Source organism: Trachypithecus francoisi, unplaced genomic scaffold, assembly GCF_009764315.1.
Source record: "Trachypithecus francoisi isolate TF-2019V2 unplaced genomic scaffold, Tfra_2.0 Lachesis_group1, whole genome shotgun sequence".
In the NCBI taxonomy this organism is placed as follows: Eukaryota; Metazoa; Chordata; class Mammalia; order Primates; family Cercopithecidae; genus Trachypithecus; species Trachypithecus francoisi.
The window spans coordinates 83,224,584-83,248,168 of record NW_022681454.1 but is presented as its reverse complement, the minus strand read 5'-3'; the positions used below and the strand labels follow the sequence as shown (position 1 = coordinate 83,248,168).

Sequence of the window (23,585 nt, the reverse complement as noted above, 5' to 3'; positions counted from 1 at the left end):
AATCCTAAGTCAAAAGAGCAAAGCTGGAGGCATCATGCTACCTGACTTCAAACTATACTACAAGGCTACAGTAACCAGAACAGCATGGTCCTGGTACCAAAAGAGAGATATAGACCAATGAAAGAGAACAGAGCCCTCAGAAATAATACCACACATCTACAACCATCTTTGACAAACCTGACAAAAACAAGCAATGGGGAAAGGATTCCCTATTTAATAAATGGTGCTGGGAAAACTGGCTAGCCATATGTAGAAGGCTGAAACTGGATCCCTGTCTTATACTTTATACAAAAATTAATTCAAGATGGATTAAAGACTTAAATGTTAGACCTAAAACCATAAAAACCCTAGAAGAGAACCTAGGCAATACCATTCAGGACATAGGCATGGGCAAGGACTTCATGTCTAAAACACCAAAAGTAGTGGCAACAAAAACCAAAATTGACAAACGGGATCTCATTAAACTAAAGAGTTTCTGCACAGCAAAATAAACTACCATCAGAGTGAACAAGCAATGAGAGAAAATTTTTGCAATCTACTCATCTGACAAAGGGCTAATATCCAGAATCTACAAAGAACTTAAACAAATGTACAAGAAGAAAACAAACAACCCCATCAAAAAGTGGGCGAAGGATATGATCAGACACTTCTCAAAAGAAGACATTTATGCAACCAACAGACACATGAAAAAATGCTCATCATCACTGCCCATCAGAGAAATGCAAATCAAAACAACAATGAGATACCATCTCACACCAGTAAGAATCGTGATCATTAAAAAGTCAGGAAACAACAGGTGCTAGAGAGGATATGGAGAAATAGGAACACTTTTACACTGTTGGTGGGATTGTAAACTAGTTCAACCATTGTGGAAGACAGTGTGGCGATTCCTCAAGGATCTAGAACTAGAAATATCATTTGACCCAGCCATCCCATTACTGGGTATATACCCAAAGGATTATAAATCATGCTGCTATAAAGACACATGCACATGTATGTTTCTTGTGCCACTATTCACAATAGCAAACACTTTGAACCAACCCAAATGCCCATCAATGATAGACTGGATTAAGAAAATGTGGCACATATATACCATGGAATACTATGCAGCCATAAAAAAGGATGAGTTCATGTCCTTTGTAGGGACATGAATGAAGCTGAAAACCATCATTCTCAGCAAACTATCGCAAGGACAGAAAACCAAACACTGCATGCTCTCATTCATACATGGGAATTGAACAATGAGAACACTTGGACACAAGAAGGGGAACATGACACACCGGGGCCTGTCCTGGGGTGGGGGGAAGGGGGAGGGATGGATAGCATTAGGAGATATACCTAATGTAAATGACGAGTTAGTGGGTGAAGCACACCAACCTGGCACATGTATACATATGTAACAAACCTGGATGTTGTGCACATATACCCTAGAACTTAAAGTATAAAATAATAATAATAATAAATATATACCATTGGCATACTCTGATCAAGGTCTGTTTAAGTATCTGAAATGTCAAATTATCAAGAGGCTGTTTTTAGTCATGTCATTATAGATAGGGATAGAAATCTTCTAGTGATCTGTGTTAAGAAAGATTTTTTGAGCCACATCTGGGTTCAGCAGAAGCTGGCTGATCAATTAGCAATGTTTTCCACATCCACAGGCTTGCCGGATAGTTTCCTTTTCTTTTCTAAAACATCCTCTCATTAACTCCTTCCTGGTTCTCTACATGCATGCTTCTCAAGCTTTAACATGGATATGAAACACTTGCTCAGATGCAGATTCTGATGCAGTAGGTAGGGGTAGAGCCCATGGTTCTGCATTTCTGAGAAGCTCCCAGGTGATGCTCATGCTGGTCCCCAGAACTTTCAAGTCGCCTTTTTTAACCTTATGACAATTTCCCTTGTTAATTACCCAGAAATATTATTACTTTATCCTTTTTTCTTACTGCTGGTCAGGCAGAGAAGTAAGAAAATAGCCACTGCTGTCAGGTCTTAATAAGCAGAAAAAATTTAAAATTTAATATAAAAGATTCCTAAAACATTCTATGATTTTCAGTGTGATATATCTCTATATTTATATGTGTGTGTATACATATATATATTCATAAAGTCTGATTTATCATGCTTTTATTGGTAAAAAGTTTCTCTCAACCTCTCTTTCTCAGTCCTAGATTACAAAAATGATTGATTTTTCCTTAAAATGACCCTGAAGTTCTGCAAGATCCTAACTCCCTGCTAAATTATCAAATAACTCATTTTCACTACAGTTGCATAATTAATTTTACTTTATTGCAGTCTAATTTTTTAAAATGTTATCCCAAACATGATGTATATGGTAATTCTCAATTACTTCAAATACACTTCACTCAACAATGGAAATGGCATGAAAGTGAGGGATACTTATTCATTTTTATGAAGATTATTACATAAAACGAGCATATATGAAAAAAATCAGAAGATACAGACACTGACAAGTTAATCAGTTTATATCTTTGCACATTAGCAGTTGTGAAAAATCCCAAGATATAAAGCTTTTTTAATCATAGTATCTCTCAGAGAGGGTGTGGGCCTTGTACCTTGCACCAAAGCACACTTTTCTCATAGAAAAATTTCCCAACTGAGTCTTCCTCTTCTTTTAAGTTTTACTTGATGTCAGTCACAAGATCAGAAGGATCATGAGGCGTGTCCCTGTCAATGACCAGCTTTTCAGTTCTATGTAGAGTCAATGGGCCCACTTTCTACTCCAGGTCCCTCAATACTTGAAAATTCTGTGTCAATAAGCGGTTTCAGAAATTTCTCAACCTTGGTTAATCTTTGTTTCAGTTTCTGCTGCATGGACTCATACTCAGCCAAGATTCGGGCAAACCTTGTTTGCAGGCGGTCTACTGACCCCTCCATTCGAGTAACTTTCTCTTCAAGATCTTTAGGATCACTGCCAGCATTTGCAATGCTTAGATCCAGTAGACCATCCTTCATTAAAATCTGCTTCCCTTTCTCTTCCAGCATAGTTTTGGCATCTGGATACTCAGTTAGAGCTTCCATGAGGTCATCTTTTGAGAGACAGAACAGGTCTGAGTAGCCAATACTTTTAATATTGGCAGTTCTTCGATTGCCAGCTTTGCTCCCTTTAATATTAAGAATGCTGATCTCACCAAAGTAGCTGCCGTCGCTCAATACTACAAACTGAGTGACTCCATCATCTGCCACCACAGCGAGTTTGCCTTCCTTGATAATGTACATCTCTCGTCCAATATCCCCTTTCTTGCAAATATAATCTCCAGGACTGTAGACTTGGGGTTGCAATTTCAAGACCAACTCCACCAACAGACCAGCTTCACAATCAGCAAAAATGCGTACCTTTTTTAATGTGTCTAAGTGAACACTGATGGCAATTTCTGCTCTTAGTTTATCAGGTAGATACTTTAAGACTTCTCTCTCATCAACTGTTTTTTTGTTGGTCCACAGGTAGTCAAACCATTTAATAACCCTCTTTTCCATATCTTTGCTTACATTTCGAAAATGCATATATTGCTTGATAGCATCAATTCTTGCTTGAAATTCTGCTCTGGCCGCATTCATGTTGGAAATCATAGAACCTATGTTACCAACGATGGTAGCAAAAATTAGCACTCCAATTAGGAAATCAACCACCACAAAGACATACTCAGAATCTCTCACAGGAGGGGGTGTTTCACCAATGGTAGTCAAAGTCAGTGTAGACCAGTAAAGGCTGTATACGTATTTTCTAGCCAAACGGCCAAATTCAGGATCATTAATATCAGGGTAGACCCATGTATCATTTCCAAATCCAATAGCTTTAGAAATAGAGTAGTACACACATGCATTCCAGTGGATAATGATGACGATGTACATAACAAGGTTGGAAATCCTGAAGATGTTTGGATAGTTTGTCCTTGTTTCTGTTCTCTGGAAGAACTCAAACATACGAGAGATTCGTAATAACCTGTTTAATCTGATTTCTGGATAGTTCCACCCTAACTTAAAATACAGCAAATCAGTTGGTATCAGTGACAGAACATCAAGTTTAAATTGCAAGTTGGATTTATATTTATTTATGAGTTTAAGTTCTTCCTTTACCAGCAGTCCTTGTTCTAGGTAACCTAAAATAAAAAATAAAATAAATTCAGTGTTTCTCCTTTTTATGTAATTGTGAATTTTTGTGAAGTAACTGTCAATTAACTTTGTTGAGGTCAAAAGAAAAATTCATTTTCAATAAATATGACTTTAACAATGTAATAAAATACAAATATCAATCAACCTGTGGCTGTAGAAAATATTCTGCTGCAGAAATAAAAGGTAAAATTTTGGCCAGACAGCTCACATCTGTAATCCCAGTACTTTAGGAGGCTGAGACCCAATATCACTTGAGCCTGGGAGTTCGAGGCTGCAGTGAGCCATGATAGCACTACTGCATTCCAGCCTGGGCAACAGTGAGACCCTGTCTCCCCCGCCAAAAAAAGTAAAATTTTGTAAGTGCAAAAGTGAAAGTGTACGAATCTCTCAAGGTCTATCATCTCCATCCAGGTAAAGCCATTCCTTTTATGAGTAGTGTTCTTGTGATATTGTGAGATAAATATATATATATATATATATATTTGGTCCCTGGCACAGAACTCTTAAAACTCTTGTAATTTCCTAAGCAATATGGTTACTAACTGATTTTTCTTTTTTTTTTTTTTTTTTAGTCAGAGTCTTGCTCTGTCACCCAGGCTGGAGTGCAGTGGTGCAATCTCGTCTTGCTGCAACCTCTGCCTCCCGGGTTCAAGCAATTCCTCTGCCTCAGCCTGAGTAGCTAGGACTACAGGCACGTGCCACCACACCCAGCTAATTTTTGTACTTTAGTAGAGACAGGGTTTCACCATATTGGCCAGGCTGGTCTCTATCTCCTGACCTTGTGATCCACTGGCCTTGGACTTCCAAAGTGCTGGGATTACAGGCATGAGCCACTGAGCCCAGCCCTAAGTCCATCTTTTGTTGTGGTATTTGGTTCTTGACCCCAGTTCCTGAAACAGACTTCTTTATCCCTTGATGTTTCCTGGGTGATAGAAATGTCTTTTGTTCTGGCCAAGTGCAGTGGCTCACACCTATAATCCCAGTGCTTTGGAAGGCTGAGGCAGGAGGATCCCTTGAGTGCAGGAGTTCGAGACTAGCCTAAGTCTCTATGATATTACAAGAAAGAAAGAAAGAAAGAAAGAAAGAAGAAAGAAAGAAAAAAGAAAGAAAGAAAAAGAAAGAAAGAAAGAAAGAAAGAAAGAAAGAAAGAAAGAAGAAAGAAAAGAAAGAAAGAAGGAAGGAAGGAAGGAAGGAAGGAAGGAAGGAAGGAGGAAGGAAGGAAGGAAGGAAGGTGGGCGGGGGGGAGGGAAGGAAGGAAAGAAGGAAAAAAGAAAGAAAGAAAGAAAGAAAGAACTAGGAGGGTGCCACACCCCAGTTCCATGGGGACAAAAGCCCCTGTTCTCATGACTCTTCCCAGCTTTGCCCTATGTATCTCTTCATCTGGCTCTTCATCGGTATCCAGTATCATATCCTTTATTAATATAATAAAGCAGTAAACGTAAGTGTTTTCCTAAGGTCTGTAAGTTGTGCTAGCAAATTACTGGACCCACGAGGGAGCTGTGGGAACCCCAATATATAGTTGGTCAGTCAGAAGCACAAGCCACAACCTGAGACTTACGATTGGCATCTGAAGTGGGGGATCATCTTGGGAGACTGAGCTCTTAACCTGTGAGGCCTATTCTAACTCCCGTGAGTATGCGAATTCAGTTAAATTTTAACCCAGCTGGTGTTACAGAATTGCTTGGTGTGTAGAGGAAACGCCACATACATATTGGAGACCAGAATTGTATTGTATTGAGAGTGTAGTAATATACAATGCGTTGTTGTTTTTTTCCCCACCATACACAGTTCGTGGAAGGTTTCCTGAACACACTAGCAATGTGTCTAATAGCCCATGCCACTGCCTTGTCAGAATCCCAGCCCTACCCTGGATGCTTGGGTACTTACCCTGTGCTGTCTATTTTGCATGTTCTTGCCTTACCCCTTCAATGTGAAGCATAAGTGTCCCTTGAGGTTGCATTTTCATCTGTCATTCTTGCTCCCTTAGACACTTGGGATCTTCCCTCCTATGCTGTTACCATGGGCCTTGTGTGTTTTAAACCCAGCATTTCAGCCATCTGATACATTACACTAGGAAAGGGATTTGCTCCTTCTCCTAAACTGGCTACCAAAGTTACAAATATGACAGAGCGAGTGGAGCATTGTTCCAGGATACTAGTATTTAGAGAATGTTCGATTTTACATAATGATTCTTTAAAAGTTATAGTCTGTGTATACCGGTTACATTTGCGAGTGAAGCGTGGTGGAGAAACAATCAGCTTCTACCTACTTAACAGAAATATTTCAGAAGCTATCCCCTCTGGTCAATAATATCTCATCATAAACCACAAAGCTGAGCTAAATGCATTTTTCCTCCTTCTTATAAAATTTTGAATATGACTCTGCTGAGGACAATGACATTTTTCCCCATGACTCTAAATTATCTCCCTGTTAGGTAGCAATTACTCTTCCCCCTATAACTGGTAGAATATTTCTGCTCTCTCTATTCCTCTCGCCTGGCACAAAACCAGTGAACAAGATAATGGAGGAAAGCCTCATCTACTTGTCAAAAGGTTGCCTGGTAACTTCCTCTGAATCAGCTGGAGTCATCTAAGCCTGTGAGTTTATACATCGTGACTCTCGCTTTCACCTGTGCCTTTTTCTCTAGAACAGATTTTTGTGGGTTTACTTTGAAGAATACTTGGATTAGGAAATGTCAAATACAATGCCAGAGATAAAAGCATAAAATTTTAAAATATTCAAAACGGAACATATTTACCTGTCCTTGTTCGTACAAACATATCAATTAAATAGACTATGTCTGATACGTAATCTAAAATGAGCCAGTATTCTAGGTAATCAGATTGAAGTTCATCAAAACATGCTCTGTAAAAAAAGAAATACCTGTATAAATAAAAAAGAAATGTGGGCCAATTTAAGTAAAAGTTGTCTTTGTATATTTTCTTTATCATGGTGAGAAGCACAGCACACTCAGGCTAGGAGAGGTCCTTAGAGTCCTTTAATCAACCATGGCTTTCCCGAAACTTTCCCTGAGTGGTTGGATTTTGATCCTCACACTTCTGAATTCCAACATCCTTTCCATGATGCTAGTCAGCTTTGTAAAATCATCCAATAAGAATAAGTGGGTTGAAGGGTACAAGTATACAGTAAGACAGAAGGAATAAATTCAATGTTTGATTAACAGACTGTACATAACAAAAATGTATTGAACTTGGGTGATGAACACCCTAAATACCCTGACTTGATCACTATGCATTATATACAAGTAACAAAATTTCACACGTACCCCATAAATTTGTACAAAAAAATCTTTAAATAAATTTAAAAAATAAATGGCCTAAAACTAAAATCAAAATATGTTGGGTGGTTCACCTGGTGGATCACCTGGTTCATATTGACTATCTGTACCCAAAATGCTTTAGGAAATTGTGCTTGGTCTTGGATGAGGGAGATGTTTACCATCTAAAAGACACCAAATTCTTGATCTTTTTCCACTATTGGCAACATTTTTTTCTCATAGGCCAAAGAAATTAGTTTCTCCCAATGTTCTAATTAAGTTATTATACAACCAAAAATTTAAAAGTCTTCCCCTCCAACAACAGACACTGGGGTCTATTTGAGAGTGACAGGTGGGAGAAAGGAGAAAAGCAGAAAAAGTAACTATTTGGTACTAGGCTTAATACCTGGGTGAGAAAATAATCTGTGCACCAAACCCCTGTGACATGAGTTTACCTATACAACAAGCCTGCACGTATACCCCCGAACCTAAAATGAAAGCTAAAAAAATTTAAAAAGAAAAGTCTTCCCCTGACCCCTCCAAGCATCCCGGTACTGGAGACCCAGTTATACTGAGAACTGAAGCACCTCCTCCTGATTCCAGGAAAACACACTGAGTATAATCTAGCCTCTCTTTACCACCTGCAGTAGAGAAAGGTGGTGTGTCCTAAAAGGCTCTAAGTCAAATTGTTTAGTCAGTGAATTTGGAAATTAGGAATGGGGTGAGATCCACAAAAAAAAAAAAAAAAAAATTATAGACACCTGGCAATAACCATTGTCCAGTTGTACATAACAGGTAAGGTGATGCAAAACAGCCAGTTGTAATATGTGTTTCCTGAAGGATCAATAACCACAACTTCTTTCTTCTCCCTAGCAGCAATTAGAAATAAAGGGGATAGTTACCAAGATGCAAGAACATTTTTATTTACCATATTAAACATCGTTATGCCCATCAACCACAATTAATGAAATGGAAGTCAGCTGGAGAAGCTCACTCTGCAGTGGGAAGATTAGCACGGAATAAGAGCATTAGTCATAAGAAAGTGGTTAGTGAGGGGTGGATAAATAACGAAATGACCAGTCTTACATTAAAGCATACATTAAGTTTTTACTAAAGCCCTGGTTTCACTGCGATGCTGCAGTCAGTAGTATACTTCAGCCACTGAGAGGGAATAGTGGCATAGATCCGAGGCCCCCAACACCCAGGCTGTGGGCCAGTACTGGTCTGTGGTCTGTTAGGAACCCGGTGGGCCACACAGCAGGAGGTGAGCTGCGGGGCAAGGGAGCATTACCGCCTGAGCTCTGTCTCCTGTCCGATCAGCAGCGGCATTAGGTTCTTATAGGAGCACAAACCTTATTGTGATCTGCGCGTGCAAGGAATCTAGGTTGCACACTCCTTATAAGAATGTAATTAAAATAAAAATTAAATTTTTATTTCAGCTTTTAAAATGATGGTAGGATCCTAGAAACCTAATCCTCCTTGGAACCTAAATATTTCTCAGTGATAAGTTATCTTCACCAATGCTTAGGGAAGATAATTAACCATAGAGAATTAAGAATAATGCTATCATTGCTAATTTGAGGGAAATTAGAAAAAGTTTTAATTAACTTCTGATAATTTATGTTAAATGTTTATTTTTCAAGTTTAAAGACATTTAGTCTTTACACAGGGTTCTTTACTGTAAAATTTCTTTCTACTTTGTATTATGGAAAACCGTCCCTGCATCTAAAACCCATCAAAATTTCATTCTATTTCAATGCCAGTAAAAGTGCTTACTCTTCTTTCTTATCTTTGCTTTTCTCCTCTTTCTTTTTCTTCTCTTTGTCCTTTTTCTTCTTTTTCTTCTCCAGGTCCTTTTTATTTTCGTTTTTATCATCTGACTTGCTGAAAAAGTTAAGCAAGTAGTATTAAAATACAGAAATGTTATGGGCAGAAAAATGTGGGGGTAATTCTTGCCAAAGTCTTACCTCTTCTTTGCTTTTTTCTTTTTCTTTTTTTCTTCTGGTTCTCTAAAGAGAAAAATAATATATCTGTCACATAATCACAGTCTTCCACTCTGATTTACTTTCTTTTTCATCAAGCAAATATCTCAGCCTTGCATTCAAAGACCTGCTCCAGTGCTCAAAACCCATCTGGTCTCTTGCTGGAGATTTCTATCAAAAAAGGGGGAGGGACAATTATCTAGATAATAAACAAAAACTTCTAAGCTAATAGATGTGGGAAGTAGAAACAAATGGAGATGAATAAAGGCATAAAACCAAGGAGAAAAATTTAAGAAACAACAGCCCCCCAAGAGTGTTCTTCCAAAGTGTTAATGTATTAAAAATAATATTTAAAATTTAAGCTTCTTGACATCATTTACATTTATTCTTGAATAAAATCATTGAGAATTTTAAGAAAATGCCATCAATTTTCTTTAGGAGGAATAACCCTGACTGAAGTCATTTTTCATGAGTAATCAACAAGCTGTCTGGTAATATGGTGGAATCTCAATTATTAGAATAATTTATCAGATTTAAGGCCACCTTTTTCTACATACAATTTCTTTTTGAGTGGAGGTTGTGTAACTAGTGCCTGTTTCTATAATTAACTTTCTCTATCAGCAGGGGAATAGATTCTGAAGTCAGACAGACCTAGGGTTATAGCAGGCTATCCTTGTCAGCTCAGATGCCTTAGGAAATTTCATTATCCAGACATGAATGAAAAGGCATCTCATTATCACTAGGATAGTCAGAGAAGGCTTTTAAAAGGAGGCAGGTCTAAAGCTAGGCCTCAAAGTATGACTAAGAGTTGGAGAAGTTGAGAAGAGAGAGGATATTAGAGCAGAAAAATTTCTAAGTGCAATGGACTTAATCTGGGTAAGAATGACCCAGCAGAAGTGGAAAGCCTCTGTCGAGAAGAAATGGAAGATAAGATTGACAAGTAAGGTGAGGCTTAACATCTAAGATGGTCATGTACAAATAGGGACAGAACCATAAAGTTGGATAAGGAAGAATTTACTGCTATGGGAGTACACTTCTATGAGTCAAGATTTGACAGCCTACCATGGATCCTGAAGGATGATGTCGACACACTACTCAAATGGCTCTTGGAAACCTGGAAAAGATAATGGCCTACACAAAATGAAATAAACATTAACACCATGGCAGATGGTGGAGGAAGGTATCAAAAGACTCAGAAAAGTGGCATCTTGAAGTGGATACACTGTTTGGAAGATAGCCTACCAGCTAATTATGTTACCAAAGAGAGCTCAAAGGATGCAAAAGTGATGTGGAATAGGCTGGTGAGAGGGGCATTAGTAGCTTTGAGAAGTTCAGCGGTGCTATCCTCTGTAGGCCAGGGCTGATCATGGGAAATGCTGTTACAGAACTGGGTTCTCTGAGAGCAATAGGGTTAATAAGATCTAGAAATAACTGAGACTAATGGCAGTGCTTACCCATCAGAAGTAAGGTTTGTTCAGTAATTATAATGAGCATTAAGGTGGGTATGGTAACAAAGGGGCTTAACCTATAGACAGCTATGGAGGAAGTTAATAGAACACTGTATTCCTAGACAGATGGGAAGCCTGTTAGCTAGTTAGGGTATTATTTAATATATACAACCAAAACAAATCAGGAATGAATAATTAGGAGGTTGAGGGCAACTTATTCCATCAAAAAAATCAGAATCCTGGTAAGGGCATGGTGGCCCATGGCTATAATCCCAGCACTCTGGGAGGTCGAGGTGGGAGGATCACTCAAGCCCAGGAGTTCAAGACCAGCCTGGGCAACATAGCGAGACCCTATCTCAAAAAGTGAATTGATTCATTACAATTTAAATTTTTAAAAAAATCAGAATCCTTAGAAAAGTTCCAGATCTAAGCCAATACTTAGACCTAAAACCACTGACTAGAGGAGAAGCCATGACCCATGAAGAAAAACTCTGCAACACTATGACAAATATATTCCAGTAATGATTTCCTCAGTCTTTCTCCTAAAGAACCTATGGCCATTACTTAGATCACTGTACTCTGGGGGAAAAAAAAGAATACCTAGATACATTGAAGACTGGCACAGGATCCAAGTTGATGTTGACACCTAGGGACTGAAGCATCATTGTGGCCCCCTGTTAAACTTGAAGAGCATATGATGGACTGGTAATAATAGATTTCTGGATGAAATATGACTTATGGTGTTTCCACTGAGTCCACAGACCCACTACTATGTGACCATTTCTCCAGTTCCTAAATGTAAACGTGAAATGTATGTAATTCTTGAATATAAAAGTAGAATGTATGCAAGTTCCTGAATATTAAAGAGAAATGTATATAATTGTATAAAATCATGCATGGAGGAGTGGTGGTCTCTCTTAATTTCCCCATGTAATTCATCATCTGACTCCCATAAAAACTAAATAGAACCTAGTGGATGGCAGATAGACTATTGCAAAATCAACCAAGTAGTAGCCCCAATTGCAGCTGCCGTGTCCTATGTGGAAAATAACACAGAGACCCATTCTGTGATCATTTCTCCAGTTCCTAAACGTAAAGTGAAATGTACATAATTCCTGAATACAAAAGGGAAATGTATATTAATGGTCATTGGTAGAACTCCCACCCCTACCCCACTAGTTCCTTGGCTTGTGAGGAAAGAGGGGTAAGACCAAGAAGAAGCCCTTAAGCTGCTTCCCACCTTCTGTTCAAAAGCAACATTGCATCCTGGGGAGAAAAAGAAATTCCATCCTTAAAGACCTAAAGCATGCAGGGGAAGTGATCCCTCTTCATTTCCCCACATAATTCATCATCTGACCACTGCAAAAACCAAATGGATCCTAATGGACAGCAGTAGATGACTGCAAAATGAACCAAGTGGTAGCCCCAATTGCAGCTGCTGTGTCATATGTGGAAAACCATGCATTCACTTGATATACACTGCATACCTAAGGTTCTGGGTCAGTCATGTGAATGTCATTTTTCATTACTATCAGGAAAGAGGATCAGACATAGTTCCTACTCACATGGGATGACAAAGTATACACATCTACACTCTTTTCCAAGGCTATCTTAACTCTCTTTCCTACTGTCATGACAGTCTTGAGGGACTTGGATCATGTGGACATTTCTCAAAGCACCACATTAGTCCACTATGTCTGTATCAATGGCATTCTGTTAATCAGACCCTGAAATACGATTACCTTCCCAAAGTGCTGGGATTACAGGTCTGAGCCACCATGCCTGGCCTTCAGTACCCTTCTTTATGTCACTTTCCATGGCTGGAAATTTCCATTCCTTTTCCACTATGTCATTTTCCACTCAGCACCTATTTATCGGCCCCAACCTGTGGCCATATGTGGGGTTCTTTAGAAGGAGCTGATACAGCGTGTTGCATAGATGGGTCAGTTTAGAATGTGGATGCAAGCCAAAATGGGCTGTGTCTGCACCACAGCCTCACTTAGAGATGGTCTTGAAAGACAGTGTGAGGTTAATTTCCCCAATGGCACAGCTTCAAGTAGTATACAGTCATCTAGTTTGTATGGAAAAAGAAATAGTCCAAGCTGGGTGTGGTGGCTCATGCCTGTAATCCCAGCTCTTTAGGATGCTGAGGTGGGAGGATCACTTGAGGCCAAGGAGTTGGAGACCAGCCTGGCCGACATGGCAAAACCCCACTAAAAATACAAAAATTAGCCAGGTGTGGTGGTGCACACCTATAATCCCAGCTACTTGGGAGGCTGAGGCAGGAGGATCACTTGACTCCGGGAGATGGAGGTTGCAGTGAGTCGAGATTGCACCACTGCAGTCCAGCATGGGAAACTGAGTGAGATCCTGCCTCAAAAAAATAAATAAAGGAAAAAGAAATAGCCCAAATTAAGAATATACAAGTACACAAGAACTCATGGGCAGTCACAAATGCCTTGACTGATTGGTCAGGGACCTGGATGGAAAGATCAGGGAAAATATTTCAGGAGAAGAGGCAGACTGAATGGACATATTATGAGTGTGAGCACAAAGTTTGAAAAATCTTCATTTTTGTTTGTTTGTTTTTTGCTCTTAGTGAACCTATCTGTTACAGAGACCAATGCTATGACTCCAAAACAGTGCTTTCTCTTGAGGAAAGTAATCAGTCACTTGATGGCAAGTTAACTAAATTGGACTCCTGACACCATGGAAGGGACATCAAATATATTGATAAGAACTGACATATATTATGGCTATTCATTTGCTTTTTTGCCACAGGGCTTTGACCAGTGCCATTACTTAGGCGCATATGAAGCATGATCACTAGTATGAAATATTGCTTAACATCACTTTGGACCAAGGACTCGCTTTAAGGCAAAAAAAAAAAAATGTGGCATTGGACCCTGAGTGTGAGATCCCATGGTCCTATTATATGCTGCACACCTTTTGTCAGCTACTGACAAGATAGTTAAGGAGTGACCTTTTGAAACCACAGCTGAGGTGCTATCGTAGAGCTTATACTCTAGGAAGATAAGGTGCCATCCTCTAGGATACTGTATATATGCTAAAACAATGATCATTGTATGGTTCTCTATTCCTGTATAGAATGAATTGGTCTGGGAACTAAGGGGTCTAAGTAGGGGTGACAAATGCAAGAAAGGTGTGTTTCCCATTCTTGCAACTTAAGGATCTGTGGGTCTAGAGGCCCTGGCTTCCAGAGGAGTGATGCCTCTGCCAGGGAATGCCAGAGTTCCATTAAAAATTAAGCTATGGCTACTCCCCAGCCACTTTGGGCCCCTTATGCCAAGAAACCAACAGGCAAGGAAGAGAGTCACCACACTGGCAAAAGTTATTGACCTTGATCATCAGAAGTAGGCAGTGCTACTGTTATACAATGCAGGGAGGGGAGATGTATTTGCACCTAGGTGGTCTTTTGTTATTTTCCAGCCCAGTTTTGGTGGTAAATGGGCAAGTACTGTAGCCATGACTCAAGAAGGGCATGGTGACCCAGGGCTCAAGTCCTTCAGGGATGAGTGTCTGTACTGTTCCACCAGCTAAGTCATCTAGACCAGCAGACTCTAGAATGAGTAGAAGCGGAGAGGGTGAAGAATTTCATTTGAGGCCTCAAAACCACCTGCAGCTGCCAGAGACCTTAGTTTAATCCCATTAACTTTCCTCTTACAAGCTTTCTCAAGAAAAAAGAATAACCAGGATCCTGGAGTAGGTATTCCCACATAGGGTGAATTTTCTATATAAACTAAATGGATCTGAGCAGCACACGGGTGGGCTGTACAGTGGTTATGCAGGTGGTGCACAAAATTCAGGCACTCATTCTCCATTTGCCAAGAGTGTTGGTTGCTGTCAGCTCAGGTTTTCCTCTCACTTGGCTGGCCTTGGCTGAAGGAAACCACCATGCTCAAGGTTATGCTCCATCTTCTAGGGCCAACCTTCTTCCAGTAACTATTCATGGGTACAAAGGCCCAAGTCTATTACCTAAATAGGGACAACTCTAAAAGGTCATCCCTGCTCCAGGGATCCCCATTGAATCACATTGTACATCAGCTCTATTCTCTGAAGTTCAACTTCTCCCTCTCCCCAATACTGACCCCCAACTCCCTTCCAGATATTGTTCCCAAGACCATTCCCAACAAACCTCTGCATACAAGCCTCCATCTCAGAAACTGTTTCCTGAGGAACTTCACCTAAGACACATTGGCTCAAACTGGAAAGTTTCCAGGAGTAATGTATTTCACTTATTTTTCTCAGTCACTCTATTCACAAAGAAAGTCAACTGCATGAACACTAGAGACATGATGTCTTCTACATGTATTCAAATAAATGAATGAATACTACATTTCAACAAAATGGTAAACTATCATTGTGATTGTATTAGATCATTTGCTTAATAAATATTTCCTCTATAACAGATTCAGATATATTCCTACCTTTTTACTGGTTTTCTTTAAAACCAAAGCTTTGGTTTTCTATTGTAAATATACTTACTGTTCCTTATTGCTGCTGTTGTTCACATTAAAAAGTGCAATGGCACCAGGCAGGTACTGCTCTCTGGGAAATGAAAAACATGGAGTGAAATCACAATAGTCACCATCTGTATAATGTCCATGATAAGCAAACGGTCGGAAAAAACAAATTCTTTTCTGTTTCTACTCATTACTAAAGATGGTCTAGATGATATTGCAAAAACATATTATGAAGCATAAGGCATAAAAGTGTATCCTGAGCCTCCACGAAGCATGACTTGCCAAATGCCAGTGTCTTGAACAAACATGGTGATATGGTTTGCCTGTGTCCCCACCCAAATCTCATCTTGAATTATAGTTCCCATAATCCCCACATGCCATGGAAGGGACCTGGTGGGAAATAATTCAATCATAGGAGTGGGTGTTGCCTATGCCATTCTCATGCTAGTAAGTAAGTCTCACAAGATCTGATGGTTTTATAAAGGGCAGTTCCCCTGCACGTGCTCTCTTGCCTGCCACCATGTAAGACATGACTTTGCTCCTCCTTTACCTTCTGCCATGATTGTGAGGCCTCCCCAGCCATGTGGAACTGTGAGTCCATTAAGCCTCTTTTTCTTTATAAATTACCCCGTCTCAGGTATTTCTTCATTAACAGTATGAAAATGGACTATAATACACATGGTTAGTAAAGGCATATCAGTCAATGTTCATACCAAGAATTAGCTTAAGTGAACCAACCTCAGTGCCAGTAACTCCCAACAAGAGACCTAAGATGGTCAGGGAAAATAAGATGAGGAGAAAAGATAAATAAAAACAATGGGAAGGCTGGAGGTAGTCAGTGGGAAGAAAAATAGGAAAGAGGGGAAAAAGGGGAGGAAAAAAGCAAAGAAAAACTAATTATGTAAAACAGGTGGAAACCCCAGCTCCACACCAACACCACACCACACCCCTTCTGCAATCTCAATTCTGGTATCTGAAGTTTTCACAACTTCTTTATTTCCTACTAAGGATTTTTTGCTTTTCTCTTCTAGCACCTCTCTCCAGTGCTCTATTTTCTAAAAGTAGGACCAAATGGGATGGAGCATTTTAGAAAATAACAGCTAACCCTCTCACATGTACTTGCTTCGGGACCCTGAAAGAAGGATCAGAGAGAAACAAGAAATCAGAGAGGACTGGGTTTCTTAAGGGACAGACCCCAGTGGGTCTCAGGGAAAATGAAGCAAGAGTGTTTACAACTTGGAACCCCATGGCCATAAATAATCACTGGGCAGTGGCAGTGTTTCCCAAGAGATGGCATGGGTAGGAACAAAAATAACTCCTCCCGAGATCCCACATCTTGTCTAGATAGCAGAGGCATTTGACAAGTTTGCTCCTAAGAAGTAAAAGACCTTTTATCTAAACAACAGTTTACAAACCATTTATGTCTAGTGTTTGATTATTGGAATGCTAAGCATGTGGGAGTTATTTCTATTCTACTGCTCAAGGTCATCGCCATGGTCTGATTGCAAAAATTCAAAACACTGCAACCTTAGGCATAAATGGTTAAAAACAGGCACCAAGGGATGGATCATACTGCTCACCTCTGTGATGGTCCTCCCTTTCTGTGTGACTTATAACTAAAGGAACCCCTTGCATGATGGTTTTCATTCTCTGATTCTTCAGTTATAGAGGCACTGTCATCATCCTCAGAAAAGGAGCTACAGTCCAAGAGGAGGCAGAGAGAGATGCGTTAATGTTTTCAACCACTGTGGAGGAGCAATATTCCTCACTAGGGGGACAATTGCCTCACCTCTTTTCCTTCCCTCCTAAACTAACACACATAACAATTTTTAGTGAGCATGAAGTTAGAACTATACAGAATACATAGAATTATATAAAATTTATGCATAATTCAGTAAAATGCATTTAACTAAGAAACTACTTTCTAGGTTTTCCACATTTCTATTGTTTGATGCATTGATTGATGTTAATATTTATCAAATAGCAAGTGTGATATCTGGGACTTAGATCATATTATACATTTGAGTGAACTAGTTTTCTAACTAATGTTCCTTCCCACTAAAAGTAAATTTAACCACATTCATATACATTATATTCATTTATAGGGTAAGCACTTTAAATTATACTTTTAAATCACATTGCTAGCATTTCATACTTTGAGTACTTTTCACATATATTTATGGCAATGTCATCTCTTTAGATTCAAAATGTCCCATGAGGAAAAGCCCTGCCAGTGACTAAAGAAATGTTTGGCATAGGTGCTTAATAGGTGCTTCCAAAAAAGTGACCACAATAATATCTATGTTCAGGCCAGGCATGGTGGTTCACGCCTGTAATCCCAGCACTTTGGGAGGCTGAGGCAGCTGGATCACTTGAGTTCAGGAGTTCAAGACCAGCCTGACCAATATGGCAAAACCCTGTCTCTACTAAAAATACAAAAAAAAATTAGCCGGGCATGGTGGTGCGCACCTGTAGTCCCAGCTACCCAGGAGGCTGAGGCAGGAGAATTGCTTGAAACCAGAAGGCAGAGGTTGCAGTGAGCTGAGATTGTGCCACCGCATTCCAGCCTGGGAAACAGAGTGAGACTCCGTCTCAAAATAAATAAATAAATAATAAATAAATAAACATATAAGTCTGTGTTATTTGTTAGACAAGTTATGCCGTTCCAAAGTATGAATAAATTTGCTAAATTAAATACATTACAAAGTTCAAGGTTACAAATTATAAAGCTAAATTGAAATTAAACTAGTTAAATTAAAGAACTGTGGCAAATATTAAAAATGCATGGGAAAATGTTTGGATTTACCTGCATGCTCCATTTTCCATCTTTCTTATTTCCTTTTCAATATCTGGTACAATCACACTGGACATATTTACAAAGGACTGTTGTGTATTGACAATATTTTTCTTCATGGTTAGTTTCATATCTGAGGAGAAAGAAGTCTTATTAGTGGGAAGGATATTTTTACATATTTACATATATAATCAAAAGTTTCACCCTATGTGAAAAGTTTCACCTTTATCTGTTCTCATGCTGCTAATAAAGATGTACCTGAGACTGGATAATTTATAAAGGAAAGAGGTTTAATGGACTCTTCCATGTGGCTAGGGAGGCCTCACAATCATGGCAGAAGGCAAAGGAGAAGCAAAGGCACATCTTACATGGCAGCAGGCAAGAGGACGTGTGCAGGGGAACTCCCCATTACAAAACCATCAGATCTCATGAGACTTATTCACAATCATGAGATTAGCATGGGAAAAATCCACTCTCATGATTCAACTACCTCCCACTGAGTTCCTCCCATGACACATAGGGATTATGGTATGGGAGCCGCAGTTCAAGATGAAGTTTGGGTGTCCCAAATCGTATCAACCCTACCATTTTTCTAAGACTATAATACTGTCTATTTGCAGTTTTACACAGGAATTATTCTTTAATAGAATGCAGGCATGGCTTATTCCCCTAATTTCCATTGACTAGTTTTTTGTAAAATTTTTTTAAATTTAAGAATGTACTAGAGGTATAAAACATTTACAAATTTGGATTTATCCCAGTTTTGAAATACTCAAGCAATATAGTGTAGAACAAAACCATAGGGACCTCACATACCCATCAAGCAATTAAGTAACAGTAAAAAGCAGTAGATGTAATGGAGGTAATCAGCTGTGAATTTCTATAGGCATTTAGACAAAAAGAGTCCTAAGTGGTATTCAAACTTTAGAAGAAATAAAGATAAAATTGATCACATTTTTAGCAAGTCCCCTAAATTATTCAGATGCATATATACCCAAGCAACATATTTTGAAAACACTGGCCTAAACTCTAGTCAGGGCATACAATTTCCTCAGCGCAGGTAGAGGAGGCAGGGTGGAATCTCAATTCACTTTCCAGCTGCTCTCAGCACAGGCCATGCCCCTTTGGCTGCTGTCTGAGACATTGCCTTCTTCACTGGCTTCAGCTTCCATCCGACTATGATTTCTGTTCATGGTCCTCAGGAAGGATCCTTTCTCTAGTTTGAGGGTACTCACCTTGAGAATGTCGGTAACTGATGCGGGAAGGGGGACAGACAAGTGCTGGGTAGAGAAGGCCGGGGTCCCTGGCGAGGGCTCCACAGTCGGGCCTATGCCCTCGGACCTAAGTGAAAACAGGCACTCCTGTTTTTGCCCCAATGATGCATTTTCCGGGACCACTCTGGCTGCCACGTACCCCGCATCCTGTGCCCATACAAACCTGAGACCTTAGCGGGCACACACACAAGCGGCTGAATGTCGAGAGGAGCAGAGGAACAGAGTGACAGAGAATGACAGAGAGCAGCGGAGAGTGGTGGAGAGTAGCAAGATGGCACGGCGGAGAAGGAGGGAAGAGGCATCTGAACATCAAGAGGAGTTGTGTCCAGAACGGCAGAACTCCAGGGGAAGATCATCCCCACACCCCTCCACCTTCCCGGAACTCCAACTCCCCATCCCTCTGAAAGTCACCTCTACTGTTCAACAAAGTCTCCGCATTCATCACCTTTCAAACAGTTCATATGACCTGATTTGTCCGGGACTCCGGAAAAGAATGGAGGTGGGGAGGTTAACACTCAGCTGTCCCCGGACAGCAAGGCTAAAGGAGCTCACTATAACACATGCCCATTTGGACTCTGGGACCTGTCCGTCTGCGTGCTCCCCCTTCCCTCAGGGGTTTGAGCAGCGGTGAGGGAGGAGACCAAACAGATGAGCCACACCCCTGCCGCATGTCCTGCAACGGGAATCAGGAAACCTTCCCATTTTATAACCACATGAAAGATGACATCACCTGCTTCTTCCATGGCTTCCAATACTCGGTGCCAGAATGGCTCTGACTGCAGAGTGGAGAATGTTCCTCCCCTTAATTCCTTACTGGCCTTGATCACCTAGGCTTTGAGTTTGATACTTGCCCTTAAAAGAGTCAACCACTTAAAGAACATAGTTCTATTCAAAAGGAGCACATGTGAGGCACCCCTTCAGGGATTCCCTGGAAAACCTTGCGAGCCTTTTTGAGAGGGGTAAGCCTGACAGCCCTCTGGGTGTAGGTAGAGCTGAAATTCTGTGCCATTGATGACTATGTAAGTTTATTTGGATCCAAAGACTCCATGGGCCCAGGGACTTTTAAACTATATTTAAACAGGGTTGCTGTGTAAAGGTACCCAGCGATACAGCTAGACCTGTTGTTTATAACCATGCTTTATAACTATCCTTTTCTGATAGGTAAGTGCTCAATGACTATAATAGATGTTAAATAGTTTAGTATCACTTTTTCCTAGTTTTATTACTTAACAGTTTTGTGTACATGCCTCAGTGACTCAATTAGGAAATGAATTCTTGGAATCCAATAAAATTTCTTTTTCTTTCTTTCTTTTTTTTTTTTTTTGAGACAGAGTCTCACTCTATCATCTAGGCTCACTCAGCTCACTGCAACCTCTGCCTCCTGGGTTTAAGCTATTCTCCTGCCTCAGTCCCCCAAGTAGCTGGGATTACAGGTGCCCACCACCACGCCTGCTAATTTTTGTATTTTTACCAGAGATAGGGCTTCGCTGTGTTGGTCAGGCTGGTCTTGAACTCCTGACCTCAGGTGATCCTCCCCCATCAGCCTCTCAAAGTGCTGGGATTACAGGCATGAGCCACCGCACCTGGCCCATATAACAATTTTTTTAATGCTTGGGCTATGCTATGAAAACAGATTATTACTAAGGTACAAAGTGGTGTTCTGGCTGCAGTACCCTGCCTGAGCCATGCTGTTTCACACCTCTGTGCCTTTGCATGTGCTTTCCTTGGACTTCAAAAGTTCACTTCTCTTGAGTCCAAATAGGTGTTATCCATTGCTCAAGTCCAAGTCACTGACTCCTCACCCTTGATCTAGATAATTACTTCCTTCTCTTCTCTGCCACTGCATTTTGTACATATTTCAATTATTTTCCACTTGCTAAAATTGTTACACACACTGTCTTCACAAGGCTACAACCTCCTCTAGGAGGGAGACTTTTGTAACCCTAGCAGAGTGCTTGCGCATAATAGGTACTTAAGAAATTCTTACGGCATGAACAAATCTTGTTTTGTGTTTTAAAAACTATACTCATGAGACATTTCATTAGCAGTTATGAAAACTCACTGAATTTACAATGACTTTGAAATGGTTCCTAGGGTGACAGATATGGTGAATTGGCCCACATCATCCATTCTTCTCTCCTTCTAGTGTTCTTTAATGATCTGCAAAAACTGGAAGAGCTAAAAATCTGTATTACTCAGTCTGCTTTGCAGCTCAGATTCTGGACAGCACCTATGGCATTTAGGTTTAGTCAATTAAACGTATTTGTATGAAATTTGGAAGGTAGAAGTGAGGTGAAGACAATGGATCTTCCATTTCTGCTATGGCTGCCAGCAAGAACGGGCAAGGATGCATTGGGTATTCTGAGGCAGCTATCCCCATCTTGTTACTAGCTTTCCTGGTGCCAAAGAAAGGGCATCCAGGTGATGCTGGAATGCACCTAGCAGGAGTAGGGCAACTGTTGTGCCAGGTTGCAGTGGAAGTGACTCATAGGAATTCTGGGATGCTGTTCTGGAGTCATGCCCATGGTTCAGCCTAGAGCCCCAGCCCTTCTAATGACTGTTAGCATCTATTTCCAAGAATTAAAGCTCTTTCTATTGAAAAAGACCAGTGTACAACTCAGTTTCTGCAAATGAACAAATTACTTTCCTGATTTTCGATACATGAAGTGTTGTAGAACATTGGAAAAGGTTGTCAAAATGAGGGAAAGGAAGGGGGAGGAAAAGACAGAACGGGAAATGTGAAAGAAGAGGAAGGAAAAGGGAAGAAGGGAGTGTGGGAGAGGTGGTAGAGAAGAGAAAAGCAGAGCACATTCCTAGACTTTTTGTTACTATTGTTGTTGTTTGAAGAAAATTTAGGAGAAACATTAATGGTCAAACTGCCTTTTCTGCTGGCATTTAAATATCTACATTATGAGAAATTCCAGAATTTACTGCAAATTTCAATTTTTAAAATTTTTTTATTTATTTTAAGACAGAGTCTCGCTCTGTCACCCATGCTGGAGTGCAGTAACACAATCTTGGCTCACTGCAACCTCTGCCTTCCGGCTTCAAGTGATTCTCCTACCTTGGCCTCCCAAGTAGCTGGGATTACAGGTGCGTGCCACCATGCCTGGCTAATTTTTTTGTATTTTTAGTAGAGACAGGGTTTCACCATGTTGGCCAGGCTGGTCTCAGACTCCTGACCTCAGGTAATCCATCCACTTTGGCCTCCCAAAGTGCTAGGATTACAGGCATGAGCCACCACCACTGGCCTGCAAATTTTTACATTAGTCTAACCTTTCAAGATGATGAGAATGTTGTCTCCTTAAATATATTCATGGATCTTTTATTGAAGTGAGCAAAAATCACAGGCTGGGCATGATGGCTCACACCTGTAATCCAAGCACTTTGGGAGACTGAGGTGGGAGGATTGCTTAAGGCCAGGAGTTCAAGACTGGGCAACATAGCAAGATCTCCATCTCTACAAAATAAAAATAAGAATAAAATATTAGCCCAGAGTGGTGATGTGCACTGCACCCATAGTCCCAGCTACTTGGCAGGCTGAGGCAGGTGGATCACCTGAGCCTTGGAGGTCGAGACTTCAGTGAGCTGTGATTGTGTCACTGCACTCTAGCCTGAGAGTGACCTCATCTCTAAAAATAAAATGAAAATTAAAATGGAAATAAGAAAATCACTGATATTTGTGCCTGTAGTTCACGAACACTAGAGGCAATTTGAAGAAAGGTGAGTTTAGCAATGATGAGAAACATATTTATGCTGTTTAAAAGATCTCCCACCAGACATAGAACTGAACCGATCAAACAGTATTAAGGCTTCAAAAATTCAGAAATCTTGATTAGCTTTGGTCATTCTCCTATGTTGTAAGCATTTGATAATGTATCAGATAGATGTGTTTATAATTTTTTTTTTTTTTCAGACGGAGTCTCATTCTATTGCCCAGGCTGGAGTGCAGTGGTAGGCTCTCAGCTCACTGCAACCTCCACCTCCCAGGTTCAAGTGATTCTCCTGCCTCAGCCTCCCAAGTAGCTGGGACTACAGGAATGTGCCACCATGCCCGGCTAATTTTTTGTATTTTTAGTAGAGACGAGATTTCACCATGTTAGCCAGAAGAGTCTAGATCTCCTGACCTCGTGATCTGCCCACCTTGGACTCCCAAAGTGTAGGGATGTGAGCCACTGCACCTGGCTGTGTT

General features: G+C 40.3%; 1 protein-coding gene across 1 annotated transcript in view; it reads right to left on the bottom strand.

Moving 5' to 3' along the window:
* Positions 1-2,270: 2,270 nt before the first annotated feature.
* The window catches only part of CNGA1 (cyclic nucleotide gated channel subunit alpha 1), a 42,138-nt gene continuing 20,823 nt past the window's right edge, over positions 2,271-23,585 (bottom strand). The window contains exons 2-9 of the mRNA XM_033214746.1: positions 18,132-18,252; positions 16,906-17,022; positions 15,348-15,410; positions 9,379-9,420; positions 9,188-9,295; positions 8,173-8,280; positions 6,893-6,999; positions 2,271-4,121 (exon numbers count right to left, since the gene is read on the bottom strand). Coding sequence (XP_033070637.1) covers positions 2,713-4,121; positions 6,893-6,999; positions 8,173-8,280; positions 9,188-9,295; positions 9,379-9,420; positions 15,348-15,410; positions 16,906-17,022; positions 18,132-18,250 — 2,073 coding nt within the window. The 5' untranslated portion in view covers positions 18,251-18,252 and the 3' untranslated portion in view covers positions 2,271-2,712. The remainder of the gene's footprint in view (positions 4,122-6,892; positions 7,000-8,172; positions 8,281-9,187; positions 9,296-9,378; positions 9,421-15,347; positions 15,411-16,905; positions 17,023-18,131; positions 18,253-23,585) is intronic.